This window comes from Podarcis cretensis, assembly GCF_951804945.1.
Source record: "Podarcis cretensis genome assembly, chromosome: 13".
Classification (NCBI taxonomy): domain Eukaryota; kingdom Metazoa; phylum Chordata; class Lepidosauria; order Squamata; family Lacertidae; genus Podarcis; species Podarcis cretensis.
Window position 1 is genome coordinate 10,161,395 of NC_137182.1, and position 16,490 is coordinate 10,177,884.

At 46.7% G+C, this 16,490-nt stretch overlaps 1 protein-coding gene across 1 annotated transcript in view; it reads right to left on the reverse strand.

Annotated features, from left to right (window-relative positions):
• Nucleotides 1-1,331: 1,331 nt before the first annotated feature.
• PARM1 (prostate androgen-regulated mucin-like protein 1) overlaps nucleotides 1,332-16,490 on the reverse strand; it is a 40,259-nt gene continuing 25,100 nt past the window's right edge. Inside the window, exons 2-4 of the mRNA XM_079949966.1 lie at nucleotides 9,972-10,673; nucleotides 5,887-5,965; nucleotides 1,332-3,006 (exon numbers count right to left, since the gene is read on the reverse strand). Coding sequence (XP_079806092.1) covers nucleotides 2,922-3,006; nucleotides 5,887-5,965; nucleotides 9,972-10,673 — 866 coding nt within the window. The 3' untranslated portion in view covers nucleotides 1,332-2,921. The remainder of the gene's footprint in view (nucleotides 3,007-5,886; nucleotides 5,966-9,971; nucleotides 10,674-16,490) is intronic.

Genomic DNA, 16,490 nt, shown 5'->3' on the forward strand with positions numbered 1-16,490 from the left:
GCTTAAAAGAATTGGGTCCAGTAGACCCAATTTGAGTTGTACAACTCAAATTGATTAATTTGGCTGGGGAAACCCAGCCAGATGGGTGGGGTATAATTATTATTTTACTGTATATATTTCAACAATCCCAAAGTTTTTGAGAGTCAGCAGCACAGATGTTGTAAAGGTGTGGTGATCTGTCATGGAACAATCCCATTCAAGAAGATAACTGTGTGGTTGCACAAACCTCGCTGCTGGTTGCGAAGGGCCCCCAAAAAAGTAGGGGGAAGAAATACACTCATTGCTAATAGCCCTGTTGCTGCGGGAATCCCAGACCCTGACCCCGTGCCAACATTTTAATGCATGCTATCGATTGTGAATGGCAGAAGCACACTTAATGGCTGGGTTCTCCTCCAGCAAGCATGGAAGCAAAAGACAGTAAGTAAAGGTAAAGGTACCCCTGCCCGTACGGGCCAGTCTTGACAGACTCTGGGGTTGTGCGCCCATCTCACTCAAGAGGCCAGGGGCCAGCGCTGTCCGGAGACACTTCCGGGTCACGTGGCCAGCGTGACAAAGCTGCATCTGGCGAGCCAGAGCCGCACACGGAAACGCCGTTTACCTTCCCGCTGGTAAGCGGTCCCTATTTATCTACTTGCACCCGGAGGTGCTTTCGAACTGCTAGGTTGGCAGGCGCTGGGACCGAGCAGCGGGAGCGCACCCCGCCGCAGGGATTCGAACCGCCGACCTTTCGATCGGCAAGTCCTAGGCGCTGAGGCTTTAACCCACAGCGCCACCTGCGTCCCCAAAAGACAGTATAGAACGCTTAATAAATGCCCAGTGCTAGTTCCCAGATTTCCCTCTTCCCGCTTTTAGCCATGTGCTCTCTAGCTCCCTCCCTCAAACCATTCCCATAGTTCCTGTGGGCAGTATTTCTTTTTGAGGTTTCCCATCACCTCCTAATTATTTTATTCAGGCTTGCTTTCTTGGATGTGCTTAAGACTGTGCCCTTCATACTCTGTGGATGATGACGGCAGTGTCTGAAATTTGCCAGGTGAAATTTTGCACCAGGCTACTAGCCACTGCACACAATCCAGTTATTCTGCATTCAATGTGCTCCCAAACTGGTTTGGGAAGTGGCACATGACATTGGCCACAATCCATCTTTATCCCGTCCTTTCTTTTGAAAGACTGTGTTTTGATGCATTTCCCCCCAAATCCAGCTTCGAGCCAGACTGAGAAAAGCAATGGCCTAGCTGTGCTTTAAGCTGGGAATGTGTATGCACCCCCATAATCTGTGCTAACTTCTGTTTAACAGGTTTACTTCTATAGGAAAAAAGCGTGAAAGAGAGATCTTTATTATTGTCAAAGTTTATTTGTAGTGCAAACAAGTAGCTGTTTAGCCTCTGGGAGGGGGGAATCAACCCCCCCCCTTACACTGTGCACTAAAGAGTTTAGCACAAGAATCTTCCTCCATCCAGCTTTTAATGCAAAAAAGTTGCAGAGACAAGAGTGCTACGAAACAGAAAAACGAAAAAACAGAGAAACACAAGTGTTTTGCTGGAGGTTCATACAGTGTCTCTGCCATCCAGCACAGCAGCAACTTTTTAAATGTGCGAGAATCATTCCTTCCTTTCTCACTTGCCCTAGCATCTAGCCACACAGTTGCTGCCCTATCTTTTTGGGGGTTGATATAAAAATAAAAGGAGGGTACCCCCCCCAACTCTGGATAATATGTTGTTCAAACCTCATTGTGACAGCAGACTTGCTTGCAAAATCAATTCAATGTACCAATGTGACTTTGTGCCCTTAAAAATGGAAGGGAAGGAGATAAAAAACAACAACTGGTAGACTTTGCATACTGAGAAGGCAAAAAGCAACCCTGTAGTACTGAAAATGTCTTTTCTGAAATGGAATCCTTCTTTCCTACTTTCTATAATGGAAAATACACCAAAGGCTTGTGTCTAGGGTTCAGCTTAATGTTAGCCGCCATCAGCTGGAACTCAATAATGCAGAATGAGGTGCTTTACTTCTATTTGGCTTGAGAAGTTTTGATTCGTAATGCAAATTATCCGCTGGCCTTCGCTACCTTTGCATTACAAACCTGCCTTTTCTGCTTTTTCCTAAGCTATATGCACAGAGAGGCTCAAAAGGCGAGGACCCCCTTATCTAACACACTTCTGAAAACATGTCTGAACTGACAAGGAACAAACTTGGGGTGTGGAAAAATAGCCCTTGAGAGTTTGTTTTTGCAAATGGTCCCCACAAAACAAACTTTATTGGAGACAATTCCATGGAGAGCCTTTGTATTTGAGAAGTAACAATAACTTTACCATGAGCTGGTGGGCTCATGACTTAACACTGGGCTTCAGTAAATTTCCAAAAACAATTGCCCAAACTGTAATAGATTTTTTCTTAAGGAGACAAACTGGAAAAGGCATTTAAAGCAAGAATCAAGATCTGCCATTTAATTCTGGGAGACCCCTGAGCAACTTCTACCACGAATTTTTGCTATCTGACAACTCTAAAAGGTCACATTCTTCATTGCAGGTCTCCTGTTACAACCGAGTTGCTGGGAGCCCAAACGGCCACAGCAGAACTGGTGGCGAAACTTTCCACGGACTTCGTTCCTTTTTGCAGGAATCCTAATCACTTTGCAGAACGTGAGGGTTTGGAGGCAACGGCACCCGCAAGCAAGTATTCTCGTAGCTACGGATTCCAACTCTTGCTCGATTTGTTGCTGAATGCTCCGCTCTGGTTGGCTCGTTTTTCGTTTGGGGCCTGCGCTGCGAAAAGGTATGGTGACAATGCATCAGCAGAAACAGCAGGAGGAGCAACAACACGGACATTGTATGCGGAAGGATTATCGGACCATGGCGCTTTTAGTGAAATAAGTGCTTCATAAATACACGAGCAGTTTTTGGCTTTGATGGATTCTCCTCCATTTAAGAGTCGTCATAGAGAGGGTTGTTGTAGTTTCCCCAGGATCCATAGTCGTGGTCATCCAAGAGTCTCCCATACGAAGAATGCCTGAGGGAGGAAACAGAAACAGATCCGTACTCCGGTCAGCCTATGCTTATTACAGAAATGTAAGATTCTGGAGTAAAAATTATAACAATAACAAAAATCCTCTTTCATAGAATCATAGAGTTGGAAGAGACCACAAGGGCCATCGAGTCCAACCCCCTGCCAAGCAGGAAACACCATCAGAGCACTCCTGACATATGGCTGTCAAGCCTCTGCTTCAAGACCTCCAAAGAAGGAGACTCCACCACACTCCTTGGCAGCAAATTCCACTGTCGAACAGCTCTTACTGTCAGGAAGTTCTTCCTAATGTTTAGGTGGAATCTTCTTTCTTGTAGTTTGGAACCATTGCTCCGTGTCTGCTTCTCTGGAGCAGCAGAAAACAACCTTTCTCCCTCCTCTATGTGACATCCTTTTATATATTTGAACATGGCTATCATATCACCCCTTAACCTCCTCTTCTCCAGGCTAAACATGCCCAGCTCCCTTAGCCGTTCCTCATAAGGCATCGTTTCCAGGCCTTTGACCATTTTGGTTGCCCTCCTCTGGACACGTTCCAGTTTGTCAGTGTCCTTCTTGAACTGTGGTGCCCAGAACTGGACACAGTACTCCAGGTGAGGTCTGACCAGAGCAGAATACAGTGGCACTATTACTTCCCTTGATCTAGATGCAATACTCCTATTGATGCAGCCCAGAATTGCATTGGCTTTCACTTGCCTCCTCCCTCTGTCCTTTTGGGGATTGTAGTTCCATTATTTAAAACATCCAGGCTGATCAGACATTTAAAAGTGCTTGTGAAAGGACTGCTATCTTAGAAGATCAAATTGCGATTACAGTGGTACCTCAGTTTACGAACTTAATCCGTTCCGGAAGTCCGCTCTTAAACCAAACCCGTTATTAAAGCGAGGAACATTTTTCCTAATGAGGCCTCCTGCCGCCGGTGCCTTTCCACAGTTCAGATTCCGTTCTTAGACTGATGTAAAGTTCTCAAACCGGGACACTACTTCCGGTTTTGCGGAGTCCGTAAACCGAATAGTTCATAAACAGGACTGTTCTTAAACTGAGGTACCACTGTAATTTAAAAAGTAGATCTAAGGATTTTAGCAGACCACAACCTTAACATGAGTCAACAGTGTGATGCAGCAGCTGTTCTAGGGTACATCAACAGGAGTCTAGTGTCTACATCAAGGGAAGTAATAGTCCCACTCTATTCTGCTTTGGTCAGACCACATTTGGAGCACTGTGTCCCGTTCTACGCAGCAGAAGAATATTGACAAACTGGAGCGTTTGCAGAGGAGGGTGACCAAGATGATCAAGGGTCTGGAAACCAAGCCAAGGAATGGTTGAGGGAGTTAATATGTTCAGCCTGGATAAGAGGAGACCAAATGGAGGTATGATAAAAAGGTAAAGGACCCCTGACAGTTAAGTCCAGTCACGAACGACTCTGGGGTTGCAGCGCTCATCTCGCTTTACTGGCCAAGGGAGCTGGTGTTTGTCCGCAGTTTTTCTGGGTCATGTGGCCAGCATGACTAAGCCACTTCTGGTGAACCAGAGCAGCGCATGGAAACACTGTTTACCTACCCCCCAGAGAAGTACCTATTTATCTACTTGCACTTTGACGTGCTTTCGAACTGCTAGGTTGGCAGGAGCAGGGACCGAGCAATGGGAGCTCACCCCATCACGGGGATTTGAACCGCAACCTTCTGATCGGCAAACCCAAGGCTCTGTGGTTTAACCCACAGCGCCACCCATGTCCCTTCTTAAGGTATGATAGCCATCTTCAAATATATAAAGGCCTATAACACATAGAGGATGGAGCAAGCTTGTTTTCGCCTGCTCCAGAGGGTGGGTCTCAAACCAATGGCTTCAGGTTATAAGAAAGGAGATATCGACTAAAGATCAGACAAGGACTTTCTGACAGAGCTGTTCAACAGTGGAGCTGATGGACTCTCCTTCAGTGGCGTAGCGTGGGTTGTCTGTACCCGGGGCAAGGCAAGTAATTTGCGCCCCCTAACCCGTGGATTTGCGCCCCCTAACCCTAACCCCCAGATGTTGCGCCCGGTGCGGCCGGCCCCCCCTGCACCCCCCATGCTACGCCACTGCTCTCCTTCCTTGGAGTTGTTAAAGCAGAGGTTGAGTGGCCATCTCTCATGGATGCTTTAGTTGGGATTCCTGCATTGTAGGAGCTTGAAGACCCTCAAGCTCCCTTCTAATTCTAGGATTCTAAGTTTCTCACCTGTGGTAGCCTGTTGTCAGTTTGCTGTTGTGTTTGGTTATCGGTTGACACTCCTATCGTTGTTGGGTTTTGGCACAGCTTCTGTATGCCTCCCTGGGAATAATTTGGGGTTGGGTACTCCTCACCAAATGGGACGTGGGTGGCGCTGTGGGTTAAACCACAGAGCCTCGAACTTGCCAATCAGAAGGTAGGCAGTTTGAATCCCCGCAACGGGGTGAGCTCCTGTTGCTCGGTCCCTGCTCCTGCCAACCTAGCAGTTCGAAAACATGTCAAGTGCAAGTAGATAAATAGGTACCGCTCTGGCGGGAAGGTAAACGACGTTTCCGTGCGCTGCTCTGGTTCGCCAGAAGCGGCTTAGTCATGCTGGCCCCATGACCCGGAAGCTGTACGCCGCCTCCTTCGGCCAATAAAGTGAGATGAGCGCCGCAACCCCAGAGTCGGCCACGACTGGACCTAATGGTCAGGGGGTCCCTTTACCTTTACCTTACTCCTCACCAGGTGTCTATATACTATGTGGATAAGAAGTGAATTTTATAGGGGGTCTTCTCACTTTCAGCTGTGGAGGAGTGACTGTAAGAACCATAGTTAAGAAGCTAGCCTCTCCCCAAGGAACTACTGCCTCTCCTCTAAGTAAGGGCACCAATTCTTACCTGATCTTCAGGAATGCGGCTATGCCAAACACCAAGAGAACCACTGCAATCACTGTGATGGTAATAGCCGCAATGCTACCTGCACAACAAAGGAGATCTATCAGAGATCACAGTTTCACCTTCAACCATCCAGATTATTTTTCATCCTATGATTCAGTCCGCAGGCACACTGCCCTCTAATGTAGAAAACGTGGCAAACCAAGGAAGCTTTCAGCATGGAGTGCTCAAAGCATATTAAGCGTCGACTCCAAATCCTGCGATTTGAAAATCTGCATGCACGCAGACAGACAGTGTGGCGTAATTATAACAGCCACTAGGACCTAAATAGTGCCTTTCTTCTCTGAGGTCAGTCCTATCATCCTCCGATTTAAGCAGCAGAGGTGAGGGGGAGAGAATAGTTGCTTGCTTAAGGCCAAGACGTTATGGCTATGAGATTTAATCTCTGGGGCTTTGAACTTCTGCGTTCAAAGCCTGTGCGCTCTTATTAAGTGGCTAACTGCTATTCCAGCTTTTTTTTATACTAGCTTGTAAAAGCAAGGAAAGGGATTGGGGGGGACGATATTAATCTTTGTAGTGGGGGAAAAACAGCCAATGACTGCCTGAGTACTAGAGGCCCTCCATCTGCTCTCTCTCTCCTTGTCTCATTCACAAAAGACAGCCTAGCAGGTTCCATGTCTTTCAAAGTCAAGACTGGAGAACCTGTGGCTTTGCAGTTTCTGGTGCTCCAGTTCCCATCGGCCCCAGTCAATGGTCAGAGAGGATGGGAGTTGCAGTCCAACAATATCTGAACCGAGGGTCCTGGCTGGTAGCCAGGTTCTGTGCCCAGATTTGTAGGCACAGATCATCCTCTAGAATAAAATAGCTTACTAGGGAAATGCTAAAGTCACCCTTTGGGGTGCCTCAGGGTCAATTTTTATGGTAGCCCAAATCTCAGTTGTACAGGTATATGTATATATCTACCCCTGAGCTATTGCTGCAATCTGCTCTGATTGTATATTTTATCTTTATGAACTCTGTTTTTATTGTGTTATGCGAGCTGGTCTTTGACCGTAAGAAATTATCTATCTATCTGTGAACTGAGGATCACAGGTCCCATTCCGGTCCAATAAACATGGAAGCCCACCATCTTAGCTGTGTGTCCTGGAAGACCTGCTAGATTTTTTCCACCTGACTGAGTGACAAAAACTGAAGCTGCTGAACAGATGCTTAGGCTGGGGTATTGTTCGGGTTTCTTTTTCTTGCTCTTATTGATATTAATTTGGTGGATCTTTATTTTTCAATCTTATGGTTTATGTGGAAACTGTTCAGTTTGGTTGTGTACTTTTCTATGTGTTTTATTTATTGCTTGTACCTGTTTTGCTATACTTGTAATTATGTAAATCTTTTCACGTAGTAAGTTGCCTCGAGCGTGGTTTTAATTATGGAAAGGTGGCATACAAATGAAATTATAATGATATTAAGGATTTATTTACAGCTTTCAAGAATGATCTCTGCAACTTCCACTATTATGATTTAAACTCTACAGACGAATTTAGACATCACTCTAAACCATGGCTAAGTTTAATTTTGCTCTGGCCTGTTGTGCGAATTGACAAGACATGGTTTGCAATTGGCTGGCAAACCGGAATTGGGAACTACAGGGAGAAGCCACCTCTCTCTTTAGAATCTGTTAATAATTTATATTTTATTCTTGGCTTCTTCCCCTGCCAGATAAATTTAGAGATATATTTTTGCAGTGACTGAGGGCCAGACAGAAGCATTATAACCCTGGTTTATTCTAATTATGATCTGGCATGATGCATCCATGGAGTGATGGGAGAAACACAATAGTTGTGGCCATCACTCTACAAGTTGCTGTATCACAGACAGGAATGCACCTTCAAAGTTGAGGGCTGAGAGGACGGCTAAAGAAAGCAGAAAAACAGCTCTAAACCACGGCTTGCCTATTATATATTGTAGTACAGTGGTGCCCCGCAAGACGAACGCCTCGGAAGACGAAAAACTCGCTAGACGAAGGAGTTTTTCGTTTTCTTAGCCGCTTCGCAAGACGCATCTCCCTATGGGCTTGCTTCGCAAAACGAAGCTTGCCCCGCAAGTTCCGGGGATAGCGGGGAAGCGCAGCGCGCCTTCCCCTCTGTCCCTGGACCCCTTTTGAACCAAGGGGCGGCAATGGAGAGAAGCGATTCTCCCCGCTGCCCCTTCCCTTGCTTTAAAACAGGTCCGGGGCCTTCCCCTCTGTCCCTGGAGATTGCGGGGCAGGCAACGGGGAGAAGCAATCTTCTCCCCGCCGCCTCTTGCTTTAAACAGGTCCGGGGACAGAGGGGAAGGCGCGCGGCACTTCCCCTCTGTCCCCGGACGGTCTCCATAGGAACGCATTGATTGATTTTCAATGCATTCCTATGGGAAACCGTGCTTCGCAAGACGAAAAACTCGCAAGAAGAAAAAACTTGCGGAACGAATTAATTTCGTCTTGCGAGGCACCACTGTATGGCTTCTATGCTATGGTGAATAACAAACCATGGGCTAGTACAAGGTCTGCACTGAGTCCATTTTTCAGAAGATAAGCGAGAACGTTAAAATGTATCAGGGTGGACAGAAATTTTTTAGTAGGTATGTACTGTTGTGCATTATTATTAATTAAATTTACTGGTTGCTTTTGCTTGCCAAAGGCAACTCAAAGTGACTTACAAACAAAACAAGCAAAAATATATTATATATTAACACACCCAATTAAAACAATACATTAAAAATGCCCCATCCACTCTTTAGAGGGCACAGGCCTGGTTAAAGAGGAAAATGGATGCATCCTTTTCTATTTTGACATTTATTTATTTTTAGGGGTGAAATACTGTATTTTTCGCTCTATAAGACGCACCAGACCACAAGACGCACCTAGTTTTTGGAGGAGGAAAACAAGAAAAAATATATTCTGAATCTCAGAAGCCAGAACAGCAAGAGGGATGGCTGCACAGTGAAAGCAGCTATCCCTCTTGCTGTTCTGGCTTCTGGGATAGCTGCGCAGCCTGCTTTCGCTCCATAAGACGCACACACATTTCCCCTTCCTTTTTAGGAGGGAAAAAGTGAGTCTTATAGAGCAAAAAATACGGTATTTATTTTTTAGGGGGGAAATAATCTGTCTTGAGTCTTTCCAATTATTTAATAAAGAATAATAATTTAAAATAATAATTTAGGGAGCCTTTTGAACTCCCTAAAACAGACAACCATAAGCCGCAAGTCAAAACAAAATAAAAAAATTCCTTCCAGTAGCACCTTAAAGACCAACTAAGTTAGTTCTTGGTATGAGCTTTCGTGTGCATGCACACTTCTTCAGATACACTGTGTGCATGCACACGAAAGCTCATACCAAGAACTAACTTAGTTGGTCTTTAAGGTGCTACTGGAAGGAATTTTTTTATTTTGTTTTGACTATGGCAGACCAACACGGCTACCTATCTATAAGCCGCAAGGTTGACAAAACCATTGCCGTGCATGGAAGAGTGGCAGATGAAGGTGATGGACTATATGGAATTAGTGGAAATGACTGGCAGAATCCGAGACCTGGGAGAAGAGTTGGTGGAAGAAGATTGGAAGAAATTTAAAGACTATCTCCAGAAACACTGTAAAATTAATGAATGTTAAAATGATGTTGGATTGAAAATAAGAGGCATTAGCAACAAAGTTAAAAAGAGTATGCAAAAATGAATTGATGATGGGTGAAAACATAGAGTTTTAACATGTTAAGATATAGAGATAAGATAAATGAAAGAGGGTAAGGATTTGCTGATTTGATTATATTAATGGGAATACAAAAAGGGGAGGTGTGAGGAGGTCAAAGAAATAAGCTAATGAATTTAAAGCTATAAAAAAGAAAAAGTGGACTTGTTTTAACTTTTCTTTTTGTTTATTTTTCTTGTTTTTTGTGCTTTGTATTTTTGTTTTTGTATGTCTGTTTGAGAGTTTTTTCTTTTTTTGTTTTGTTGTGTATTTTTGTGTTTGTGACTTCGTAAAATCTTAATAAATATCTTTATAAAAAAAAAAAAAGACAAAACCATTGCCGTGCAAAGCGCGGAAACAGACCAACTCACCTGAACTCAAAGCCCGCTGAACTTCTTGTATGGTTACCCCCACAGAGAACGTGGTACTGCCAGCAGGGGAGGTCGCTGGAGTAGCCTTACTTGACACAGCCGCTTGTGAAGAAATAGTAACCCCTTGCGTGGAGCCCGGGGAGGATGTTGCCACAGATGTCTCTCCAGATATTGCCTCTCCGGTAGGGAGTTTGCTCGAGGACACAGCTGCTGGAGATGTTCCTGCACTCGGCACTTGGGTGGCCCCAGCGGTGCTTAGATAAGTGGCATTAGTAGGAAAAGGGTTGGTGGACGATCCATTTAGAGTAGGCGAAGAGCTGACTGGTGCGGTTTCCGAGTGAGGAGTGGTGCCTGTGACCGGGCTGGCAACTGATGTCGCAGGGGCTGATGTGTCTTCCGTGGTTTGTAATCCAGTGTTTGGCTGCGGTGATGAATGGGTTGCTTCTGAGCTATCCGGGGCCGTTGCTCTTGACAGGGGCGTTACAGCCGGAACGGGGTTTGCAGTCAAAGCTTCCACTGTGGTGCTATCCTGAGTTGAAAATCTCAATGGGAGCGAAACTGTCATGGAGGCTCCCTTCTGGGTGCTCAAAGGAGTGCCAACACTGGTTGTAGCAGCGGAATCATTCAATTCTGTTGTTCCTGAGGGAACCGTGCTTGAGGGAGGAGGTGCACCAGGTGAAGAGGCACAGGTGACATTTAAGCCTGCACAGGTGAAGCACACGCACAAATATTATTACCTTCTAGATTTATAGGGACGCAGGTGGCGCTGTGGGTTAAAGCCTCAGCGCCTAGGGCTTGCCGATCGAAAGGTCGGCGGTTCGAATCCCTGCGGCGGGGTGCGCTCCCGCTGCTCGGTCCCAGCGCCTGCCAACCTAGCAGTTCGAAAGCACCTCCGGGTGCAAGTAGATAAATAGGGACCGCTTACCAGCGGGAAGGTAAACGGCGTTTCCGTGTGCGGCTCTGGCTCGCCAGAGCAGCGATGTCACGCTGGCCACGTGACCTGGAAGTGTCTCCGGACAGCGCTGGCCCCTGGCCTCTTAAGTGAGATGGGCGCACAACCCCAGAGTCTGTCAAGACTGGCCCGTACGGGCAGGGGTACCTTTACCTTTTTACCTAGATTTATAACCAGTTGGCCATATTATTAGCGTGAGCGGGAAACAGAACCTAGAGGGGATGGTTGGAGGTTCGAGCCCTGCATATTCCTGGATTAATAATAATAATAATTTTTTATTTATACCCCGCCCTCCCCAGCCAAGGCCGGGCCCAGAGCGGCTTACAAGCAATAATAAAAACAAGATGAATGATTACAAACTTAAAAACAAAAATAAAATACAACATTAAAATAATGGAACATTAAAATATTAAAATGTAGCCTCATCGCAGGAGGAGAAGGAAAAGAAAAAAAAAAAGAAAGAGAGAGAGGGAGGGAATCAAACTGGCTCCAAGCCAAAGGCCAGGCGGAACAACTCTGTCTTACAAGCCCTGTGGAAAGAAATCAGATCCTGCAGGGCCCTGGTCTCATGAGGCAGAGCGCTCCACCAGGCTGGAGCCAGTGTCGAAAAGGCCCTGGCTCTGGTTGAGGCTAATATAACTTCCTTAGGGCCCGGGACCTCTAGGGTTTTGCTATTTATGGACCTTGAGGCTCTCCGTGGGGTATACCGGGAGAGGCGGTCCCGTAGGTACGAGGGTCCTAGGCTGTGAAGGGCTTTAAAGGTCAAAAGCAGCACCTTAAATCTGACCCTGTACTCCACCGGGAGCCAGTGCAGCTTGAAAAGCACTGGGTGAATATGCTCCCGTGGCAGAGACCCCGTGAGGAGCCTCGCTGCAGCATTCTGCACCCGCTGGAGTTTCTGGGACAGCTTCAAGGGCAGCCCCGCATAGAGCGAATGCAGGTGGATTGGAAGGGCTGTGAAGGAAGGAGGAGGCTGGATTCTCAATGACCAAAGCAGGGATATTGCAGGTTGAGTTCCCCAACCCAACAGTGCCTCTGAATCACCCCATACTTTCTCCCATCTAAATGAATGGTTTACCTGAGGCCCTTCACCAGGTGTTGCCAAGTATCAGAAGGCTACATATCTGACTACTGGAGAGAAGATCTTTTCTGTGGTGGCACCTCAGTTGTGAAGTTGCTTCTCCAGGCAAATTCACTTGGCACTATCAATGCATTTTGAATGTCAGGCAAAATTTGCCCAGTTAATAAAAACAGTGTTCTTTTATTGCTGTTTGAAAGGTCCATATAGTTAAAGCTATGGTTTTCCCAGTAGTGATGTATGGAAGTGAGAGCTGGACCATAAAGAAGGCTGATCACCGAAGAATTGATGCTTTTGAATTATGGTGTTGGAGGAGACTCTTGAGAGTCCCATGGACTGCAAGAAGATCAAACCTCTCCATTCTTAAGTAAATCAGCCCTGAGTGCTCACTGGAAGGACAGATCCTGAAGCTGAGGCTCCAATACTTTGGCCACCTCATGAGAAGAGAAGACTCCCTGGAAAAGACCCTGATGTTGGGAAAGATGGAGGGCACAAGGAGAAGGGGACGACAGAGGACGAGATGGTTGGTCAGTGTTCTCGAAGCTACCAGCACAAGTTTGATCAAACTGGGCAGGCAGTGGAAGACAGGAGTGCCTGGCGTGCTCTGGTCCATGGGGTCATAAAGAGTCGGACACGACTAAACGACTAAACAACAACAAAGAGGACCCCACCGCCATATACCAACTGTGGCAGATCCCACCTGCATACACACTCTGTAGTAACTACCACAGGTTATCTTTTGGATTTTGTGTGAGGAAATACTTACTCAGGCAAAAGTTGAACGAATAAGAAATATTTATTATATAGAACAAAGTGAATAAAACAAAGGATGTTATCAGGAGATAATGTCCTTTCAGGAAACAGTTAACCAAGTACTAAATTATACTAATTATACTAAATCTAACAGATGTTACAGGCTTCTAATCTAGCACAGCTTCTTTTAAACTTCAGTTGCTTAAGTTCCATTACAGTGGTACCTCGGGTTACAGATGCTTCAGGTTACAGATGCTTCAGGTTACAGACTCCACTAACCCAGAAATAGTACCTCGGGTTAAGAGCTTTGCTTCAGGATGAGAACAGAAATCACGCAGCGGCAGTGGGAGGCCCCATTAGCTAAAGTGGTACCTTAGGTTAAGAACAGTTTCAGGTTAAGAACGGACCTCCGGAACAAATTAAGTTCTTAACCCAAGGTACCACTGTATTGCGCTTCAGGTAGACCTTACAGGTTTCTAGACTAGAAGGTAAATGCTCAGCTTATTTCCAGTTATTCCACTTCAGTTCCCTAACTCGGTTGTTGCAACACATCCCACTACTTTGGTTCTTCAACAAGGTGGCCCTTTCTGTCAGTGACCCAACCTTTTATCAACCACACTCCTGAGGTTCTTCCAGCAGTAAAACGGACATAGAGGGTCACCATGCCCCTCTTAACTGGTTTGGGTTTCTTCTCCATCTAGGACGAACACTCCCCTCGTGACTGGGATGAGACCCAAGTAGGCTGTATCCTCACAACTTCTATTCTCCTGGCTCAAACTCAGCCCTCTGAGGATCAAGCATTCAGTTGTCAGGGGCTAGACAGAGCCTCCATAATTCCTAGCTTCTCCCCACACTCCACCCCGACTCGCATTAGCGGAGTCAATTGTGAAAAAATAAGAGACACAAGGCAAATCTAATCAGCCCATCCATGCTGCAAAATCCAACTGGTGGAAAATTCAAGACTCCTGGCTTCCTTTTTGTTTGGCAAATAATAATAATAATAATAATAATAATAATAATAATAATAATTTATTATTTGTACCCCGCCCATCTGGCTGGGTTTCCCCAGCCACTCTGGGCGGCTTCCATAAAAACCAAAAATACACTAAAATATCACTGATTAAAAACTTCCCTGAACAGGGCTGCCTTAAGATGTCTTCTGAATGTCAGGTAGTTATTTATCGCTTTGACATCTGATGGGAGGGCATTCCACAGGGCGGGCGCCACTACCGAGAAGGCCCTCTGCCTGGTTCCCTGTAGCTTTGCTTCTCGCAATGAAGGAACCGCCAGAAGGCCCTTGGTGCTGGACCTCAGCGTCCGGGCAGAACAATGGGGGTGGAGACGCTCCTTCAGGTATACAGGACCGAGGCCGTTTAGGGCTTTAAAGGTCAACACCAGCACTTTGAATTGTGCTCGGAAACGTACTGGAAGCCAATGTAGGTCTTTCAAGACCGGTTTTATGTGGTCTCGGCAAAGCACTCAATGAACCCTGCTTAGTATCTGCTTGCCCAAACGTCGCATTTGTCCCATCGAGCTGAACCTTAGCTCATTCATTCTGGAGCGAGCAGAGTCTGCGTCGCTAAATCAAGCCCAATTAACTTCCTGTTTTCAAAGGGTGAAGACAGGCGTAACATTGCAACGGGGACCGCAGCGTGTTTTCCGCCCAAAGGGCAGGAACAGAGCTCAGTATGACTTTGCAATTTGTCCCCCACGCAGCTGCACGCCAGCAAGGTGAACGCCGGCTTCCTCCCTCGATCTTGGCTTCTCCCCTCAGGCCTCAAGGCAGGCTATCTTTAAATAAAACTAAAGCAAAAGAAGCCCACCCATTCTTGCTTTATTTGCTTGCCCTTCGTTAGATGAAAAAGTGAAAACTTTCCGAACCGGCCAAACTACTCCAGCGATCGACAGGGAAGTTGTGCCAGCTAACTGGTGTCAGCCACAGCTGTGGTTTCCTCCAGTTGAGTGGAGCAGATTCTAAAAAGCCACAGGACGCTTTTATAGCTCATCTTGAAAAATTTATAACGAATGCAGTTCCAGCTCCCTTTTGCCTATTGCTCTGCGAATGGGAAATCTGTTTTCACCCAGGTTTTCATTTCCCCAGCAAGCAGGGCAGCACAAGACGTTTTGGCACCTGAGGCAAACCGCAAAATGGTACTTCTCTCTCCCACCCCCCTGGGTACCCCGAGCCAGGAAAGAAAAAGTGAAGATCTACATCAGGTGGCACTGTGGGTTAAACCAGAGAGCCTGGGACTTGCCGATCAGAAGGTCAGTGGTTCGAATCCCTGCGACGGGGTGAGCTCCCGTTGCTCGGTCCCTGCTCCTGCCTACCTAGCAGTTCGAAAGCACATCAAAGTGCAAGTAGATAAATAGGTACCACTCCAGCGGGAAGGTAAATGGAGTTTCCAAGCACTGCTCTGGTTCGCCAGAAGCGGCTTAGTCATGCTGGCCACATGACTGTATGCCGGCTCCCTCAGCCTGTAAAGCGAGATGAGCACCGCAACCCCAGAGTCGGTCACGGCTGGACCTAATGGTCAGGGGTCCCTTTACCTTTAACTTTACATCAGGAACAAGGGGAGAAAAGGATGTACATCAGCAGTGCTCAGTGTTAGAAACTCAGATATAGAGGCTAGGTGCCAAACGGAACCTTAAACCAGGGTTGCAGTCTCCAAAACAGAACCTCTAGTTGCTGTTTGGGGGCAAGACGGCTCTAGAATCTTATTTTTCAAATGAAGGACTGATTGTATTGATTAGTTAAGCATACGGCTAATTTAGAAGACAACGAACTAGGTTGAGAACTGTGAGAACTTAAGGAAGAAGTCACTTGATTCAGGGACATATATTATCCCTACCTCTTTTTCTTAACGGTCCATTCATAACGTAAGAATATTATTCACAACTGTGGGGAGGGCATGGGGGGGGGGTTAAGTAAGTAAAAATAAGCTACAACAACTGTTCGCCGCTCCTGCTCAGGCTGCACAGAGGCAGAATTTTGCTTCATGAAATTCACTCCGATTGTGCAGATAAAACACAACTGCTAGAATTTTACAGGGTGGGGTAATAGTGTGTGGAAGCAGTGCCGATCCGACGATCCTTTTTCACTTGGTCGCAAGTGGCTGATAGCCCGGTCCAAAATGTGCCAGGCGCCTGGCTAATTTCGCACAATGGCAGTGCCACCTATTTGCCAAGAGATGGCTGTACAGGTGGCATTGTGGGGTCAGCTGAGAAGGTGACAGATCCAGCAGAAAGAGGCGATGCGTTCCTTGGAGGACGGCTGCCCCTGTGGATCCTGAGGCCTGAGAGTCACCTCACTTTGCCTCATGGGTGCGCCGGCTCTGCCAGAAAGCCTCTCTCCTCACCCACTGTTACACCAATTTCAATCGTGGAAAATGAAACCCAACATAACAGTATGGTTAAAGGTAAAGGGACCCCGGACCATTAGGTCCAGTCGTGACCGACTCTGGGGTTGCGGCGCTCATCTCGCTTTACTGGCTGAGGGAGCCGGCGTACAGCTTCCGGGTCATGTGGCCAGCATGACTAAGCCGCTTCTGGCAAACCAGAGCAGCGCACGGAAACGCCATTTACCTTCCCGCCAGAGCGGTACCTATTTATCTACTTGCACTTTGACGTGCTTTCAAACTGCTAGGTAGGCAGGAGCAGAGACCGAGCAACGGGAGCTCACCCCGTCACGGGGATTCGAACTGCCGACCTTCTGATTGGCAAGTCCTAGGCTCTGTGG